Here is a 20189-nt window from a genome sequence, read left to right on the forward strand (position 1 = left end):
ATACCAATTTCTTTTCTTCGTGCGCTATATCTATACGTATTATATAAGAATTTATTTGTAGGAAAAAGTATTACGTTCTCTTACGATTGAAAATAATACAAAAAGAACATTTTCTTTTGAACGCGAAAGAGAAAAGCACGAAGACTTCTTGCAAAATGCATTCGAACGAGAACTAGTCGACCTCGTTTTTAAGTCGGACGTGGACGCAATAACAGAAAATATTCGGTGTATGCGAGGATACGCTTTTGGTAGACATCTTAAAAAGCTACGAGCTTATGTTACTGAAACACAACAATGCATGTGTATGAACTTCCTGAGCGAACTTTCATTCCGAAACATCCACTTCTTTTGTACATTCTCGTGAATTTGAACATTGAGATCATCATGAAAATTGAACATAGTTTGTTGCTACGTCCAAATTCTCTTTATTTTTACAACGCTTTTGAATTTTATGTATATACGTGATATACATGAATGTAAGCCATTAAATTTGATCAATGAATTTATCAACTTTTTTATCCGATCGAAAAACATCAGCAAAACTACGTCAAGCGATTGAGGTCTCTTGAGTCGTACGTTTTTCGCAAGTCTTACCCTTTTTTTATAAATTAAATAGATTACCACGGCCGTCATTTACATTTAGATCGAATTCCATATTTTTTGGCCTTGATCCACCTTAGCCTCTAGAGCCTGGATTTGATTATTTTTATTTGCTTAACGAATCGACCAGATCTTCTCGCTATATCATCTTTACATATCAAGAATTATCTAACTTTGTAATAAACCAAAACTCCTAGGTCGTAATGATACGTGTGTATGTATATACATGTGTACACATGATATGCATTAAGAGAAATGGAATGGTTCGATCCTCATATTGTTCTCGGATGCTGTCTTTGGTCGATTAGTTCGTCTATCAATAGGACACCGCGAGCTTTGTCTATGGATGAATAGGAAATCCGATAACCAGAATGGTGCAATTCAAACGAAAGGTAATGGTAGACATCCACGCGGCAACTCGAAACGTGCATAATTAAGGTAGGACGAAGTATCTCGTTGCTTTGAGATACGGGTAAAAGGTAAGTAAGTTCGTGTATGCGTAAGTTGCGAATAAATAAAATTTATAATTAAACGAGAATTAAAATACGGCAGGTCTGCGGATTTCACGTAGACACTTTTCTATTTCTGCAATTTTTTTTGTAGAGTTAGTGTTACAAATAACTTTTTGTATTGTTATTGTTGCTACAGTATTATTATTATTATTATTATTTTTTTTTTTATTTTTATTTTTATTGTTGTTATATATTTATTGTATCGTTTACAATCAATTCATTAGATCGTACGCACCATATACGTATAAAGAGATACACGATACAGTTAATAAATCTAATTTATGATTTTCATATACCTATGGGAATATCATATTCGTTTACATCATATATGTGTACTGTATAGTTTATTATCAAGTAGATATGCAAGATATTTGTAAGCCTGCATCGCTCGATTCGTCTCTTTTATAAATGATCCTCTTACTATCGGATATCATTTCCATTCCTGATTCGAACGTTATGTGATTTATCTATGCGGATTTCCATCTTCGACGAAGTTTAGGTATACGAAAAGAACTTTGATCACATAGAAATCGAATAATATAATAACGCGATTTAAAAGAAGCTTTCGCTCCGTCAGCTCAACTTTCAACATAAAAAGTCACAATTGTTAAAGATTTTTACTATTCTTACACAATTTTCCCATATCGATAAAAACGTTTCAATCGATCGAATACTTTTTAAAAGGAAAATACGTTCTCTTCGTATACACAAAGAAGACTAGCTTATCCGAATAAACGCGTTTTTGCGAACCCACAATTCCATGCGTGCAAAAGATCTAATCTTTCACTTATCGTCGACGTCCTTTCATCGACGAAAACTATGCTAAATTCAATTTAGCATGAAAACGAGATAAGCTTTTACGTTGCTCGGCTCTCTTTCTCTTTTTCTCCTACACAAACACATACACACATACACGCGCACATGCACATTGAACATTATTGAAGCACTCGACACAAATACACTTTTATTTTTGATCTTTAAATCATCTTGACGATATGATTGAATTAACGGCAACATTAAGATCGATATAAAAGCTTTTAAATATTAATGGTTTTTTCTGTTTCGACATATCTTTCAAAGAAATTCATTTATGTATATTGTGAAAAAAAAAGAATTTAAGGAATCCGGTTCGCGTATTTCTTCTCTTCCTTCGATATGGTCAATGATTACAGATTTCATTATTAATCGTATGAAATAATCTTCGATGGAATCTTGAATCATTAAAGCGATATGTTAAAGTGATACGATGCTATCCGATTTGATCTAAAAAATCGAAAAACATGATCGAGATATTATCTATATAAAATATTCGTAGTTGCGTTTAAACACGTTCGTTGAATCCGAAATATTGGACATGAATTTTTTATAACCGCATGCACAAGATCTCAATAAAAGTGACGAAAGGAGCTCGTTCGCATCTCCATAAAAAATGCTGACCGTGATTCAGAGCAATGATTGGACCCTTTAAGTCGTCAACGTGGACACGTGTGTTACGAAATTACGATTCGATATGCTTCGAGTGATAAAAATCGAGTCTGCCTGCTGTCTACACATATGTAGTAGGAAAGTTAGATTTTTATTCGAATGACAAATCGTTGCTTTGGTAATTTATGCTAGTCTAAACAAATGCGAGAAGGATGTTCGTCCGATCTGCGCCGCGTTCGTTAAATACTTCGTTAAATATTTCCAATTTGTCTCTAACTTTAATATACATATACATCTCTAATCTATATGAATAAATAAAAATATAAATATACTCTCTATATATTAACAGCCACGATTATGTAGAACAAATAATTTTACATTAATATACAATCGTTTAATACGATTATTACACATCCTCCCGCGACGACGGGATTTATTATACAACCGAGCGAACACCCATCGATCTTGTTAACATTGAATAATAAATTTTATCGACCGGACGTATCTGGCATATATTTCTAACGATAAGCTGACAGTAGATAGATCATCTAACGAAATACGTTTAACACGTGACTTAAAATTTTATGAATCGGAGGAAACTCGAATATGTTTACGCATATTCGATCTTCTCTCGTTCGTGTTTCGATAGACGCTCGCATGCCATATAAAAGCCAAAAATTGACGAATTCGTCCCAGGACGCAGTTAAGTATCCTTGATTCGATGAATTTGCACCTCGAAAAATAGCGTTGGAGAATAGGAAAACATTATAAAAAATCTAGTCGCAAATCCTAAGAGTAATAACGCGACGGTAATTCGCTATGTTCTTTTGTCCTTTTGTTTCTAAAGTACCGAGGAACATTAAAAAATAATAATTATAAAACACGACGCGTTTCTTCGGGCCGCATCCTAGGACGACAGTATCGTATTCTAACGACGTTGATTTTATTATCCGTTTTAGGTTTCATCGTCGGCCTCGTTGCAAGTACAATAATATTACATAGCTAATTCGTTATTACATAGGTATCTCTTACAACACAAATCGACAAAGTTCTTCAGCGTGTTACGCGGAGAGTGAGTTTTCTACGTTAAAGCCTGGACCACGATACGCGACTGTGCGCGATTATAGAATGATATCGAGTAATTACACGCATGTATCGCATGTACCATTGACACGCTTAATAAAACTTTACGTTCATTTTAAAACGTCCGTCATTCCTTTCGAACAATCACACACGTAAAATTATTTACGCATCCGCGTACGTACATCAAATTCAAGTCTCTTTGACAAAAATCGACGATCGACCGATCATAAAATTAACAACGATTTACGAACGATTTTTTAGACTCTGAAGGAACCAAAACAATTAGCGCTCTTTTAATCGCGGATTAACGATCGAATTATAATCGGGTGCTATCGAACTATTCGGTATAAAAATAAATAAACTCTCTATTCTAAGAATAATGCAAATCGATTGCGAAAACATCTTATATTCTCTTACATCTAAGGGGATAGATCCTTATCCTCTTTCTTATTCTCTTTGTGCGCTCGCCATCGAAAGGATTGCGTGGATATTTTATTACATTTCGAGTCTCTTGGATGGTTAGAAAATTGTTCTATATAAAACCAGGATAAAGTTCTTCTTTGCGTATGTAATATGTGTAAAGGTATGTGTAAATGTAGGTAATGTATATATATATATATATATATATATATATATATATATATTTATATATGTATATGTGTGTGTATATATATATATTTATTTGTATATCTATATTATATGTATATCCAGGTATATCGTAAGTTTTCCATCGCATGAGCAGTCGATATATAATACATATAACATGCCAATGCTCGTGCCGGTGTACATTTATTTGACCATCGTATTTATTCGTTTCTTTTCTTACCTTTTATCTATCGATTCGTTGAAAGATAACGAGATAACCTTTGGTCTTTCTTGTAAGAAAAGATTTTCTCGTATCATTTGTTTGCCAATAAAGGCAACTATTGATGAATTTCACCGATGATATATAGTTGACACTCTGCTAATGGAAAGAAAAACATTTTACATCGCAGCAAGATCGTATAAAGCTTGAATAATTATTATATATATATATATATATATATATATATATATATATATATATACTCTACGATATATAGGTAATTACTCGTACAAACAATGAAATATATGGACCCGTTGTCGAACCACTGCATAGTCGTGATATAAAAGAAATACGAAAAAAAAGGAAAAAGACATATGCTTTATCGTATGATTACCGTGCAAATTTGCACAAAGAGAAGAGTATAATACTGGTATAATAATGCTCCATTACGTACGTATTTAGCTACGTGAGCATAGGAGAAGCAACGCTTTTAGCCGGACGCTTACCGATTGTACACATACATATATATGTACTTAGATAGATATATATATATATATATTTACGCTTATGTCATTCGCGAATATCAAGCTCGTCTCCCCTATTCTTGAACTAAAACATTACACAACGCATAAATGCATCGGGTGTGCATGTGTAAGTAAATACATAAGTTCTTTACATTGCTGAAAGCATTAATATAAATTTTAATTGACGTTGATTCTTCAGCATAACGAGTTCGTGCAGAGAACCGCTAAAGACTTTGTAGATAAGGGGAGAGCGATGTTTGCCGGATTGGATCCTTGCCAAAATGAATCCTTGACTGTGCATAGGTATATACAATATCTATGTATGTATATATGTATGCATAATTACCTACTCTTTCGATTTCCATAAATTAAAATATATCTGCGTTTGGTGACATATAAAGTTTAAATATACGCATGTATATAGGTTATTACTTACGTTGATACTTCAGATTCGTTCATGCGAGAGAGAAAAAGAGAAAGTAAGAAAAGAAGAAATAGAGAGAGAGAGAGAGAGAGAGAGAGAGAGAGAGAGAGAGTACGATATAAATGCACACAGAAACAAGGAAAAAGAAAGACGAAGAAACGAGTCTCCATCTTTTCCAGAGAGACCTTAGAAAGACGTAGAAAAATAAAGATGTTCATTGCTTGATTTCCTTTCCTTCTTTCTCACTCTTTCTAAAAGTTGAATCGAGCACGTATGTATGTACTCAAAGTGTTTCACTTACTTACGACCTTCGATGGTTGCCAAGAGAAATCGAGAAACTATACTCCTATCGCACTTACATCCACGACGCGATGACGGGAACGATCGATACTTGTCCGGTGTTAAAGAAAGATACGAATATCGCGTCGAAAAGTTGAAATCAAATTTCGAAGGAACGACCGTAACCGTTCCAGTTCGTGATATCTAAAGTGCAACGTTCGAATCTTTTCGTCTACGAAAGAATCTTTTCGATAAATCAAGCAACGAATTTTAGGGTCTACCGTACTCGATTCAACGTTCTCATAGAAAATGTTATATATCACGGTCGTAAAGAAAAATTTGTAAGGTCGAACGAGATCGGGAATTTTCTTGCGATGTTGTTTCGTGCTTCGTACTTTTTTGTTTTGTATTGGTCCATGGAACATCGCGCGTTCAACGCGCATCGATTGAAAAAAGAAAAAGAGGAACATTCGTTACTATCGTAAAAACGATTCCTTTTTCACAAAGATCCATTCTCCAACAACTAGATACAGAATGGACAAATACGTGGCCCGTTGACATTTATCGATCCATCGACTTTGAGCTTCTCTCTCTCTTTATTTTGCGATCATAATTTTGGGAAATTCTTTGACGAATTTCAAAAGGAAAATTTTCATTGCTTTGTCCGTCTTCTAATAAAGCTTGCGCAGCTGGTTCGTCGGATAAACGGATCATTTGTTTTCTATCTTTAATGAAAGCGTTAGAACAGTCCGGCTATAATGGATCTTTTCTACTTAACGATACGTTACCTGCGCAAGCCTCTTCGTTCGTCTCCCATTTATCCGTTGTACCATCTCCGTCATATATTTCTTATTTCTCTAAGCTTTTCCCAATTAATATCGTACGATTACTCGAAAATCATCACGTACGATCTCTCTTACGATATCGACGTGCAATGAATTCGAAAGTTTATCGAAAGATCGAAAGATCGCTTATTATACTCGTCATATATTTTTTACGAAGCAGCAATGATCTTTTTTTGTAAAGAGCGAACTTTATTTTTGTTAGTTTGACCGATAGTTTGGAATTCAACGAGCAAGGTACTACTTTTTTTTCTCTTGTCCCAACTCAACCCCCACCCCTCCACCCGCCCCAACTCGTTAGGATCGACCAGGAAGGAGTCGATTTATCTTCCGTCTATTTTCCTAGTTCCTCACAACTCTATGATATCAGGCGCACGAAACTGTACTTTGCTGCTATACTTCACCTCCTGGACGACCTCATTACCTCGCTCGTTCGAGCCCTCTCCCTCCTCGTCTTCCTCTACCTCCACCACCTTAAGCATTTTTCCTCCGAGAAAATCTCTATCTTGGTACCTCTTACTGGCCGTTGACTTCTCTCGAATGATTCTCGATCGAACAGAACGCCGTGGTTATTTGTATCTGAAAATAGTCAAGCGCGTTTTATTAGCCAGCGCGGAGTTCGAATATATTTAGGTACGTAGACGTTTTTATTATTTTATTAGCCATTACGATCAATCAAATCGTAAAGAGAAAAACTGCTTAATAAATCCAAATTTACCACGTGAGATTATTGGCTTGGAAGATTGATGAACGGATTTTAGGTGAACTCGTGATAAACTGTGTTACGTAAAACGGAGAGAAGGAGAAAGAGAGAGGCAAAAAAATGAAAAAACAAACGGACTATTTTTCTCCGATAGAAAACAAGTAAAATGTGACATAAACGAGGAAGACGAAAAAAACGGCGACGCACCAGTTCGTGTAAATCGGCGTTCTCGTTTCGTGTATTTGTTTTACGTGTTCGTAGTTGGCCTCCTTTCTTCACCGACTTTAGTACGAAAAGTAGAGAGATAGAATAGCGCCGCATACCGAAGTTAAATACAATAGCATTTGTAAATAAGAGAAAACTCGACGCGAGATAAAAAAAAGAAAAAGTAACGAAAAAGAAATAAAGATAAAAGAGGAAAAAAGAGAAAGGAAAAAAAATGGATCAAAAATTTCTTTGGCGAAGATTCAACTCGCCAATTGCCTCTCTGTGTTACGTTCATCGCAATTTTCTACGTAGGATTTATTTCCCAGCACTTCTTCGATCGTGCTTACCCTCGAAACATTATCGAGCGTACGCGATAGCACCACGACAAACGCGAGAAGGGGAAACGAGAGCAAGCTAGGAAATACAGGCATTTATCTCACACGCAACGAAGTCAATGAGAAGGGTGAAATGAGTGGGAGAAAGGGTGGTGGGTGATGAGAGCGATTCGAATACGATTCAGACATGTCGTGTCCTTTATCAATATCACAAACTTTTCCTTATTTATGAAAACTTTTAACATTGACGAATGACGGAACACATCGACCTGCCATAGTTTTAGTTAGGCCAATGCATTCTTCGAACTAACGAATATTTTTTTTTTTTCGATTAACACCACAGAAAAAATGATCTTCTTGTAAACATACAAACGTTTGTAGAGTATCTATGCGATGCAGAAAATGATCTATGTAATTATGCATATGTAGACGTACATTATACATGTATGTATTCGGTTGAACGACGTCAATTAAACCTCTGACGATCGATGTGAATGCATAAAATGCACGTGGAAAAGCATAAAAGCGGACAAAGCTGGAATATCGATCGGCCGAGACAAGCTACGTCCGATCAATTTCCTTAGTACTTTCAACAGCTTGCTTCTTTAAAAAGGATCGGCAAAAGAAGCAAAGAAAATTGTTCGATCGATGTAACGTATAACGTATAACGCAATTTTGATTTTGAAAATTATATAGATCGACGAGTTTTTGATCTTTTTTCTGATATCATTTCCGATTGGTTTCTCGTTGTTAATGTTTATTTGATGAATGAGAAATGAAATCGATAGGATTTAATAGCGAGGAATAGACTTACCTTTCGGGCCAAGGACACGCACAAATTCTACAAAATGCTAGGCCAAGAGAGAGCAAAAGACTCGCCGCTATCGCCACGTAGACAACGCAGAGGTGAACCAAGGAGAATATGTAGAGGGTTTTGTGGCACCATCGGTCGGGATCATAAAGCATGGGTGCATATTCCGGCCATTCGATGCTGAGTATCCAATAATTTCCTGAAGCAAAAGAATGTTCTACCACGTGATGGGAAGGAAGCAGTCGGGTCTTTTAAATATTCCTCGTCGACAATTTGAAAATTTGAAACGTATTCTCCTTTCTTACGATTCTCGGTCATCGAGGCAAAGGGGAATTTCATAAAGCATTATAAATTCCGTCTACGTCGTCTATTGAAATTCGAACGACATTATCATATCACGCAGCCGAATGGATTTCAAAAATTTCGAAAAACTTTCCCAATGAGAAAACTATTTCGAATATCAAATAAGTCGCTTCTAAGTTAATATTTTGCGTTATCTCGTTAAGAAGTTTCTTTTTTTAGTCTATTAAGAAATGTCTTAGCATAATTTACCTAAAGCGAACCAACCGACGAGGAAGCACGAGAGAGCTATCGAAGCCAACTTCATGGGTGAAACGTAAGATCTGGTATTAGGAACGGTAAGAGCTTCCGGTCTTCTGGAACGTATCTGAGAGTAAAGTGACCAAAACATTCTAACGGTGCCCAAAGTACCACCGACCACCATGTAGAGAGGAATATGTGGTTCCCTCGGGCAGTCTTTGATGAATTGTATACCTGAAGTATAAACAAACTTAACAAATTAATGTACGGGCATGCGGAAATATGAAAATCAGTGAATGAGAAAGTTTGTAAAGCTTATATATTTTCGAGCGATCTTTTCATAAAAACATTTCCTCTCGACCCAATTTTTTCTTTAACTATTCCTTTTCGAAGGAATTAACGAAACGTGGCTGCTATTGTTATTGAAAATTTTTATAAGATGAATTTGCTGCGCATGCTTTCTGCAGGGAATCTACTCGAGCGTTTTTTTATCCAAATAGAAAATATAATATATCGTTTAATCGTGACAGCGTATCCTGAGAAATTTAACCTTTCTCAAACAGACTGCTGAGTCAGCGTTCGGAGCTGTTTGCATACGGCATATTCGTACTGATTCTAAGAAAAGCTACGATTCCTAGTAGCTCTATTGAAGACGCATCTTGCTCGTAGTAAATCAGATCAAGAATCTATGCCCACGCGACTATGAGATACGATTATGAAACTTCACAAATAAGTTCGTCCGTTGTAGGCATGTCACGATATCGGATCGCGTGCTTTAAACCCAAGAGAGCCAATTAACTTGGCAATGATGCCGAATGTCCTCCATAATTTAATCCTTTTGATCCTATGCTCCTAGAAGATTTCCCGAGTGTCGGCGAAGTCGGATAAACTACGTCGAACTTGGTTGAAAATAGAAAAACGACGTTGGATTAGAATAGGACGCGACGTCGAATGTCTTCAACCCTTTCTCTATCACGGGTTTCACCGCAAATTCTAAGACGTTAATTTGACGCTTTGTTCCATTAAGCGAATTATCGATTTGTTATTAAAGTTATATCAAATTAATATAAAACGAGTTATAAGTGAAAAGAGTGAGGATAAAGGGCGTTGATTTAAAGACATGGAATAATCAAGATATTCTACGTTTACTTGAAATACTTAATTCAAGCAGAACTTTATCTGGGTGACTATAATCACCTTTAGTATACAACGTTGAATGACTACCTTAGTCACCTTTAGTACGTGCAACGTACGTGCAACGTTGGGTGACTATAGTCACCTTTGGTATACAGCGAACGTTCAACATTGGGTGAACATAATCACCTTTGGTAAAGAAAGGGGTAATGGTGTTCCTAATTAATAGCAGTTCTTCGTACAGAAAATGCCTGTTGACAGGTTCGAACCTTTCGCTTCGTTCCGATTTCCTTTTTTCTCTTTAACGATAGAAAATATTCCGGCACCATCACGAGTGAATCGATGAGAGATATTTTGCTTTCACGGGGGTACAAAGGAACTCTGGCATTCAATACGAAGGACCACGGAAGCTGTCGCTTAACACGCAGAACGTCGTCGATTTAATGACTAAAGTATTGGACTATTGGAAGTTCTTAATAGACTTTAGAGGATCATCAAACGTCGAAGCATCAAAAACAATTTTAGCGAGCCGTAATTGAAAGCTTGGGTGGATCGAAGGAAATAATGGAAGTACTTAATAAATAATAATAAAAAGCAAATAACTATTTTACATCGTCTATCGAACTAATCGTCGAATTCTATAAAACGTTCGTGATGACGTATAAAGACGTACGTAAGTTACACCGGCTATAGATATTCCTTAGCGAGCTTTTCTTTTTTTAAAGCTGGATAGTCTTATATCTAGGTGTAATAATATTGGTGCCGAAGAAATCCATAGATTTTTATGAATGGGATTTAGAGAGTAAACCTTTTTCAAGGGTTATCGATTACGATATTTTTTTGTTGAAGCAAACAATTTTAGAACCATTTCCACTTACCTAAAATAAACATCAGAATAGGCATAGTAGAAAGGACAGCAAGACATATGGTAACTATCATCGTTTTGCTAATGACCCTCAGAGCACGGAAAACGAAGTCGCACGTGCCGTTGGCCTCGAGATGGGCGTCCTTCAGTTGAAAGACCACGGAACCGTAGGTCGCCACTCCGAGGTTTGCGGTTTCCGAAGTACCCTTCTCTGGTATTTTGATAATTCCGGCGCACAATCGACGTGACTCGTCGCCTGAAAACTACAATTCGATTCGATGCATTCGAATTCTCTAATTTTCATTTCAACAGAACACCTATTGACCTATAGAGCTGACATTAAACATTTTCAATTTTTTATTCCGCCAACGTGAAATGACGTAGAGAGAAGAGAAAAAAGTAGATAAATTGAAAGAGTATGGAGGAGAGCACTAAGGAACAGTTCAGAGCGTAACCGAGCGAGAGTCTTTTTCCAGGCGAGAAAATGCATTTTGTAAACAGCGTTACTATCTGGCGCTTGTCGTATAACGAAATTCTTGCGAAGGCATACGAAGGACTAACCTATTTACAGTTTGCACATAACACGCAGTCCTGCACCTAGCAGGATATGCAAAAAAAGAAAAAGAAAAAAGAGAGAGAGAAAAGAAAAGAAAAGAAAATAAAAGAAAAGAAAGAACTCAACGTTATTCTGTCCTTACGATGTCTTTCGAACGCTCAACGTAGAATCATCGATTCTTATATCTCAAAATTTAATATCTTGCCGTTAGGAATCTTAATACTTCCCCTTCAACTTATTATATCGCGATACAAGAACCGCGTTAAACTTGACTGGAAATATTCCTGTGCTTTTCCAGGCGAAAGATAAATAATTACGTACCTGAGAAACGGAACTGCTTGCTCGCCTGGATTCCGTCCAAGAATTCCCACCGTGTGCGAGATTAATTTGAGCACCGTTCCCTGCTGATCTTACGCTACTAGAATTCATATCCTTTTGACGATAGGGCGAGGAACTACGGCTTCTCACAGTTCCTACGACAAATAAAATAATTCGAAGGCGAAGTCTTGATGTTTATATTCTTTGAATTTCTCTCTCTCTCTCTCTCTCTCTCTCTCTTTCTCTCTCTCTCTCTCTCTCGCTTTCTCCATATTTAATCGATTATCTCGAAAGGTACGAGAAGATAAGCATAGATTCACCTTGATCAGCGGAAGCTCTTCTCGGATCCTGTAATGTCAAATTGCTTTTGGTAATTCTTCTATCCAGTCCTCCACCGAGACTACCCCTGGGACTTCTGTCGATACTCTCCGGAGCTATACTTCCCCTAGGACTTCTGTTTCCCTCGTCGTTGTGACCAGCGATACCTCTGGAATGCTTTTCCAAATCGTTAACGACGATGCTGCCACGAGGAGATCTATTCGTTTGTTCGTGGGTAACTATCGAGCCACGCGGACTGCGATTTCCCTCGGGACAAATAGACCCTCTCGGAGAACGATTCGGATCTAGCACGATCGAACCCCTCGGAGATCTATTAGGATCCGGTGCTATCGAACCTCGCGGACTCTGATTCGCGCATTCGGAACTTAAGGATCCACGTGGACTTCTATCCATTTCTAACGGCGTCGTGGCACCCGCTCTTCCGGTTCTAACCATTTCAGGACAAATGGATCCACGTGGACTACGATCAAACTCCAGGTTCGCTATGCTCCCACGTGGACTTCTGCTCGAATCTGGTATCAAAGAGTGCCTGGGACTACGATTGCCAGTTACATTTCCATTTTCTGCCATCAGAGACGTCCTTGAACCACAGAGAGGTATCAGACTGTTTCGTGGACTGCGATTGTAGGCCACGTCGGGGACCAACGAATGTCTTGGACTGTGAGGAGTGTCCGGAGTCAAACTGTTTCTCGCCGATCTACTTATCTCCGGTACCAGACTATTGCGTGGACTTCGACCAGGATCGGGTATCAAAGAACCACGAGGACTTCTGCAGTAATCCTCCGGTATCAAGGAGTTACGCGGACTTCGAGCAATGTCTGCTGTTAGATTGTTGCGGGATCCACCATAATCCAGATCCGGTAAAATCCTTCGACCGCTGCCCTGCAATATACATAAGGAAAGATTTTCCTTTATATCTATTGAATTTCGATATCTGAAAGTTTTTATTACAATACGAGGAGACTGAGGATCTTATATATCGTTATTCTTACGGTATATAATCTCTCTTTTTTTCCATAAGTGCATTACATAGCGTTCATATATTTTTTCTCTTTTTCCTTTCTCTTCTTTTTTTTATTTCTTTTTTTTAATTAAAACTGTCTTCCAGTTTTAAGAAAAGCAAGTATTACGTGGGCAATGTCGTTCCGTGGGAAACCGTAAAAAAAGTTTTTCGAACAAGCTGGAGTTACTTTCGTAAAACTTTGGAAAGACAATTTTTCTGAAAATCAGGTCGCGAGGCATGCATGTACATTTTATAAAGTGAAATATAAGTTTACAGAAACCTCTTCCGGTAAATCATTTTCAACGTCGAGTGCTATATTCGGTACGACGCTTCCTCTCGGTGATTTCTGTCTTTCCATCGTGCCGCAGGGACTGATCTGAGTCAAAAGATCAGGTTTTTCCGTAGCAACGCTTGCTCGACGTCCTCTGCTCGTAGCAGATGAAGTTCCAGCAGGATGACTCGAGTTTGCAACGCTTCGTGACGCCCTGCGGCGTCGCGACGACGCACTTCGATGTAACATCACGGCGACATCGTTTCAATCCTAAAACTTGACAAAGTTCTTTATATCAAAATTCGTAGATTGGTATCGCATTAATCTATTATGTCTACCTACTATTTGCATATGTTAACTCTTAAATGCCAACGTATTCTATATTTATTATAAAATTAACGATAACAAAAAAAAACCCTACGAAGCATAAACACGTCGAATCATTTTTATTGACAGGATATAATTACAGCACCACCTTCGTTTCGTACAAGAGTCCTTTCAACTCGTTCACTATGATTAACAAAATTATAAGCGAACTTTTCCTGACATTAAATATGATATCGCGTTGACAGGAATATCGAGTGTCGTTTAAAAAAAAAAGAAATATCTAGAGAAGTATATAAATTTGTTGAAATTTTATGAATAAACTTGACACAAAATCGAAAGCTGATACGTCCGTGTTATAATCTCTAGTTGGATAACATTCAAACTCGAGAGACTTTGCAAGTGGGAGTAAGGACAACGATATCTTTGTACAAAGCATTCTTGTATGACATATTGCTGGTTCACGAGATAAGCCCTTGGTAACATATATTCTCATGTTCAACCCTCCACATGTAACTCCATGAGCTATACTACACTCTCTGTTCTGGCATTCGGCTTCCACCTTGCAGGAACTTGTTATTCTACCATCGACGCACCGACCTCGGTACGTGGGAATAATCTTAGTAACCCGGGGAGCTTAGCAATGAGACGACCGTCATAAGTCCCTCGGTCTCATCCAACAATTTATAGCGTGAATCTACTAACCGATATATTAAAAATTTCATCTCTTACGATTTTTTTGTTCTTTTTTTTCTTCTACGTTTTTCGTCCTCATCCATTATATTAAATACTGTGTACTCTCGTAAGTACAAATATGTAGAATATGTACGCACGATCTTTTGGGATAACGATCCGAAACGTAATAATGCTTTTATTGTAATTACTCCCAACGGTAATTGATAAATATATTGCTGAATTTTGCCAGAGAAATATCGTATTTATTGACTCGATTATTAATCGGTTTTTAATTTTTATCGGATGAATGTAAGAAGAAAAACAAAAAAGAGACAAATTAATCAATTGTTGGAAAATGATCGAACGTGTTTGTGATTCGTTTTACAAAATTCAAAAACAAAGGCATGAGATGTTCCATTATTCTCATAAAGCGTTTAAATCGAGCCACTCTACGTAACGTTGGATTTCAATCAAACGGTCAACAATATGATTAAAATAAAATGTGGTTGTCGCGTCGCGATGAGACGGCTCGTCGGTCAAACAAAGACTTCGGTGGGCGTTCGTCGAGCGACCAAAATACTCTCTGTGGTTTACAGACAAAGATTCCATTAACCCGAGTATGGATCAATGACCGTATTTTCAGCTTTCTGTTCTTCAAGACCATCCTCTTTTCATGAGACTACCTTTTCTTTTACCATATCCTTTACAATTACCGAAATCCATTTGTTTCTTACGAACTTCTCAACTAAAAAAAAGAGAAGAGAGAAAAAGAGAGAGAGAGAGAGAGAGGGAGAGAGAATGATGGCCAATGGCGAGGGAAAAGAAGGAGCCGATTTAACGGGGCAAAATAAAAGCCAATTTCGAGAAGAACCTGTTCCAACCCTACTCTACTGTTTCCTTTCAATCTTTATCGCCGTCGAATTGTCTTAAGCAGAATGAAAATTCTATTTCTTTTCCTTCTTTTTCAATTACCATCTTCAAAATCGAAATCTTCGAATCGACTGGAACAACGTTACCTTACACAACTTGGCGATATAAATATTCAATAATTGTTTTCATGTGATTTTATGAAAGTGTGAAAATCGTAGATACAAGATAAATCAACCGATAAACTCGATGTCATTGTTAAGTTTTCGCGATATGGGCGTATTGTATATGCGTTTATCAATCTAATACATATATGTCTCGTAAGGTATAATTAATTTCTGAAACGAGAGAAGTCAGTGACCTGCATCCAACTATAAATACGGTATTGCTTTATGAGTATGAAGCTGCGATCTAGTGGAAGGAGCCAGAATGTCAGACACGTCTTTCTTGGGTAATAGAAGGTTAGAGAAATTTCAAGGAGCTTTTAGTGTAACTTATCGTTCATCAGATTTCTTGATTTACGATATTTATTTATTGCATAGACAAAATATCCTTAGTTATATTAATAGATATTGTTGTATCAAATAGAGAAAATATCGATCGGCGATGTTTTAATATACACATACATACTTCCTCATATTTATCGTTGACTTCGTAATATTTAATTAAAAGAAAATCTATTTTTATGATAAACGCGTGTTCTTCCTTTTTTTTCGTTTTTTCTTTCTTTCATTTTCTCCATTTTTCTCCCTTTCTATCTCTCTTTGGATCATTATCGCGAAATGTATAATAATTAACGTAAATGATAGGAAATTATCATGGAAAAGTTAGGTCATTTGCGACATTGCATTGGAGAGAAAAATGTTTGAACGCCCGTTTAAAATGAAGCGTACTTCAAAGCCAATCAATTAAAATGATTTTATCTTTGCAAAAGCGGACACGGTAAAGTGGCACATAGGGAAAAACGTTAAATTTACTGAAGCATTGCGTGCCGCGCTTTCACCTGCGCACGCAACAATCACTACCACCTACTATCGTAAACATTAACTCGATTCTTTTGTAGAAATGATTTTATCAAAAAAATTGAATTAAGTAATCCCTTTATTTTTTTTCTATATATTTAAGTAAAATAAATATACTCGCAAGAAATAATGTCTGGTGTTAGTCGTATCTAGCTTATAGTAATCAATATCATTGTATGACTGCGATACTTCTATGTATTCTAAGCAGAATTTTAAAGTGAGAACAACTGGTAAGTAAAATTAGTTTAAATTTAAACATAGATAATAATTATTGTTTTTTTTCTAGTGATCTACGACAAATTAAATATTATTAATATTGTTAATCATTAACACCTGTATAATATGTGTATATCAAGAGGTAGTATTTGTAATCTGTGTAAGTAAATGCAACGCGCAAGCATATGTCCGATTAAATTCTGCGTATCAATAAGAATGGTTTATGATTATATACAAAATAATTGATTACGGTTTAACCAGTTGAAAAACATTTACTCGATAAAAGCTCTTTCTGATTTAATTGCAGTACGAAAACATATCAAGAAATAAAAAAGATTCGAATTGTTTATTCGTTTATTTAACTAAATTAACAAGCGACAAACATCTGTAACGATTTATTCACTGTTTTTCTGTCACAATTAATAAAAGGTACGAATGAAATCTGATTTAAAGCTTTGTCTCAAAAATATCGGTTATTTTATTTTCTATACTTTCATTTTTCTACTATTTTTTTTTTTTTTAATGTATTTGTTAATTACACAATTCTAGCTAAAGCATCGAAGCGTCGGAAAATGTAATCGCAAAGTAGATAACATCAGCGTTAATGGAAACGCGTTAACGTCCATTCACGTGAGGATATTAGATGATCTATTAACTAGATTATTTTTATCGTTACCACATAAACATAGAATTTGTTCATTCCATTAGCTTTCTTCTAATGTACATCAACGTAATGTACAACGTTAACATACGACACCGATGACGGCGCTGAATGTTGCGACGCTAAAATTTTGGACAGTAAGTTATTACACGTAGACAATTTGATATTTGTCATGCATGCACCAAAAATTCAATTTACATGATAGAAAAAAAAAAAAAGACTCGGAAGCTCACCTCCGAGTAAAAAGATGAATGAAGAAGTTTTGGATTCATGTTCCTCGGGACGGACTCGCTACTGTGTGTTTACAATGTCACTGAGGAACTCACAAAGCTGGTATAGAGATATTTCACTATGAGCAACGATAATATCTTTCAACGTTCATCAGCGGATATCAGCGAAAAAAAGGACAATAAAAAATATATGGTGGCATAGGTGTCAAAATGAAAAATCTTTCGAGAAGAAGGCAGGCTTAGTCGTGTTAAGGGGTTTGTAAGTTTTCTCACGGCACAAGTTACCTCGTTCGCGGCTTGAATCCAACTGAACGGCCCGTTCGAAGGAGTGCGAGCATATAACGCGGGGCGTATCATGGAACGTACAGACCCTCCCTCTAGCTCGTTCTCACCCCCGAATCATCTTTATCCATCCTCACCGTCCTTTTTCCTTTACCTTACGGGATCCCTTCGATTCTTCTACCTACGTATCTTTGTAAGAGTATATATATATATATATGTATATATATATGTGTATATATATATATATATGTATGTATGATGTATAGAGCTATGGGTATATCGAAACAAGAATATGTCCAATGATAGTGTTATTTTCGTTGTGGAAAAAGCACGTCATCGACCGTTCGTACTCGACGGTTCCTACATGGTTTACACTCGAGTTATTGAAAGATAGCTGATATATATGCATTTAGAAAATATGATCCATCGCGCGCCAATACTCAGCCTTTTTCCATACTTTGCTAAGAATCCTTTCGCAGTCTATTTATAAAAATTGATTTTTATTGAAGGGCGAGAAGAAGGCCGAGCGGTGCCTCCCTCGACGAAATTCCGATTTTGCGCAGATTCAATACCACCAACGTTCTTCTATCTTTGTTGATTTCTCTCTTTTCTCTTCTTTTTGATCCTACATCCGTATTAAAAAAAAAGTCTTTTCAATCACGTTACGACATATCGTATCGTAAAGGTACTCGAACGATGTAAATAAAACGATCGATTTTGGGAATAATCTTTGGATCGGGTCTTGGGTACTTGAATTAACATTTCAAATTTCTTATATGATATTCGACCGTATTAATTATTTATGATATATCGTTACGGTATATGTATTATGTATTTATATTTAAAAATCGTATAGCATGATAAAATTATAATAGAATTTTGAAATACACTCGATTAAAAGTCTTTTTACTAGATAAAGATAAAGAAATGAAAACAATGTAGGATATCATCGTTATACACTATAATATTACACATTGAATTATCAAATTATCATCTCATAATCAATAATCCTACATAAATCAAAACTGTAATTTTCAGATAAAATAAAATATTGGTTTAAAACAGATTACATTCAGTATTATATTACGTGTATCGTTTATATGTCGTTATATCGTATTAATTAATGTTTTAATAACGATAAATTAAAATATTTAATAATTATAATGGGAGTTTTATGTAATCGAATTTAATAAAAGCGTCGCATTTAACTCACGGAATTAATTTCATTTCAATATTCAAAAGATTATCATAGCGAAGTATTTGTAGATGTATTTACGAATCTAATAAAATGAAGAAATTAAAATGCACGAGAGAGCGTGTAAACGAAATAAAAATCCATTGTACGTCTGCCGACGACCTTGAACCGAGATGACACTATCGGTTCTTTCAAACGTAGTACTCGATATTTTAAACTACTAAACATACGAATAGTCGGCCCTTTACTATTTTTCTTTTTTTCTGTGCTATCTTCTTCTTATTACAACAAGTTATAATGTTTTTGTTAAATGTATTATTGTTAAATTTACTTGCTGAATTTAACGTATAAAAAATAAATAAAAAAATAAATCTCCTGCGATGAATAAATTTTAGAATACAAAAAGTCGTCTTTTCATTATAACGGCCACTTGTTGGACGAAGTCGTTTGATTTTTTCTCTTTTTTTTTTTTTGAGAAGAGTAATTACATATTAACGCATTCATCATCACGATATGGTCTTTCTAACGATAAATTAATAATAATGTCAACTTATCTATAATCAATATATTTTCATCATCTTACTTTTTGATATTAAATTTCTTTTTTTTTCAAATTAATTTTTCTCTAACTTAGAATGTTCATCGCTAATCTTCAGTATTAATCCCATTTATCTCTCTCCCTCAATACTTTCTGCGTTTCTATCTATGACCTTTCTATCATTATTTTCTTTTTTCTTGAGTAGAATTGACAGTAGCGCTTATTTTATTATAGATTGTCTGTTGAAATAGATGTTTTATATACTGGTTGTAGTTTTATTGATCCAGGATATTGATTTCAAATTTTATTTTACTTTTTATTTTAGTTGTTCGTTCTGGTCGTTAATTTTAATATTTAACTTCAGTCTAATTAGTGGTCTTGATTCCATTGATTAATTAAATTGTTAACTCTTCCGCCGAATTACTTTAACAACTCGATGAACAAATTGTTTCGATAAAACTATAAAATGAATATTTGCATCGATTTGCTAACCTGACTGAACAAAAAATATTCAGAGTATAGCAGTGACTATATTTCGATATTCATTTTAGTTTTTTACAGTTCAAAAAATAATATAACGTTTCGCGCAAACACTGACTCTTC

General features: G+C 35.7%; 1 protein-coding gene across 3 annotated transcripts; it reads right to left on the bottom strand.

The window, feature by feature from the left end:
* Window positions 1-4673: 4673 nt before the first annotated feature.
* LOC127071172 (uncharacterized) lies at window positions 4674-17963 on the bottom strand. Of its 3 annotated transcripts, none has more exons than XM_051010119.1 (8): window positions 17857-17963; window positions 13586-13852; window positions 12284-13184; window positions 11967-12118; window positions 11103-11352; window positions 9103-9324; window positions 8554-8749; window positions 4674-7073 (listed from the first exon to the last, which is right to left on the bottom strand). In XM_051010119.1, exons 2-8 carry the CDS (start codon window positions 13823-13825, stop codon window positions 7064-7066), a joined length of 1971 nt encoding a protein of 656 aa, XP_050866076.1. In that variant the 5' UTR covers window positions 13826-13852; window positions 17857-17963; the 3' UTR covers window positions 4674-7063. The 3 variants fall into 3 exon arrangements, with proteins under 3 accessions (XP_050866076.1, XP_050866075.1, XP_050866074.1); XM_051010118.1 differs by having other exon boundaries at window positions 13586-13846; window positions 17575-17903; XM_051010117.1 differs by having other exon boundaries at window positions 17575-17903.
* Window positions 17964-20189: the final 2226 nt, after the last annotated feature.

The sequence above is a fragment of the Vespula vulgaris genome, chromosome 21 (genome assembly GCF_905475345.1).
Source record: "Vespula vulgaris chromosome 21, iyVesVulg1.1, whole genome shotgun sequence".
Classification (NCBI taxonomy): Eukaryota; Metazoa; Arthropoda; class Insecta; order Hymenoptera; family Vespidae; genus Vespula; species Vespula vulgaris.

Coding starts and splice junctions, on each gene's coding strand:
- LOC127071172 (XM_051010119.1), bottom strand. CDS start 13,825: ATGTTACATCGAAGTGCGTCGTCGCGACGCCGCAGGGCGTCACGAAGC. Junction 11,353..11,966: donor CAAGCAGTTCCGTTTCTCAG/GTACGTAATTAT, acceptor ATCGAATTGTAG/TTTTCAGGCGACGAGTCACG. Junction 8,750..9,102: donor CGTCGGTTGGTTCGCTTTAG/GTAAATTATGCT, acceptor CTTTTGCTTCAG/GAAATTATTGGATACTCAGC.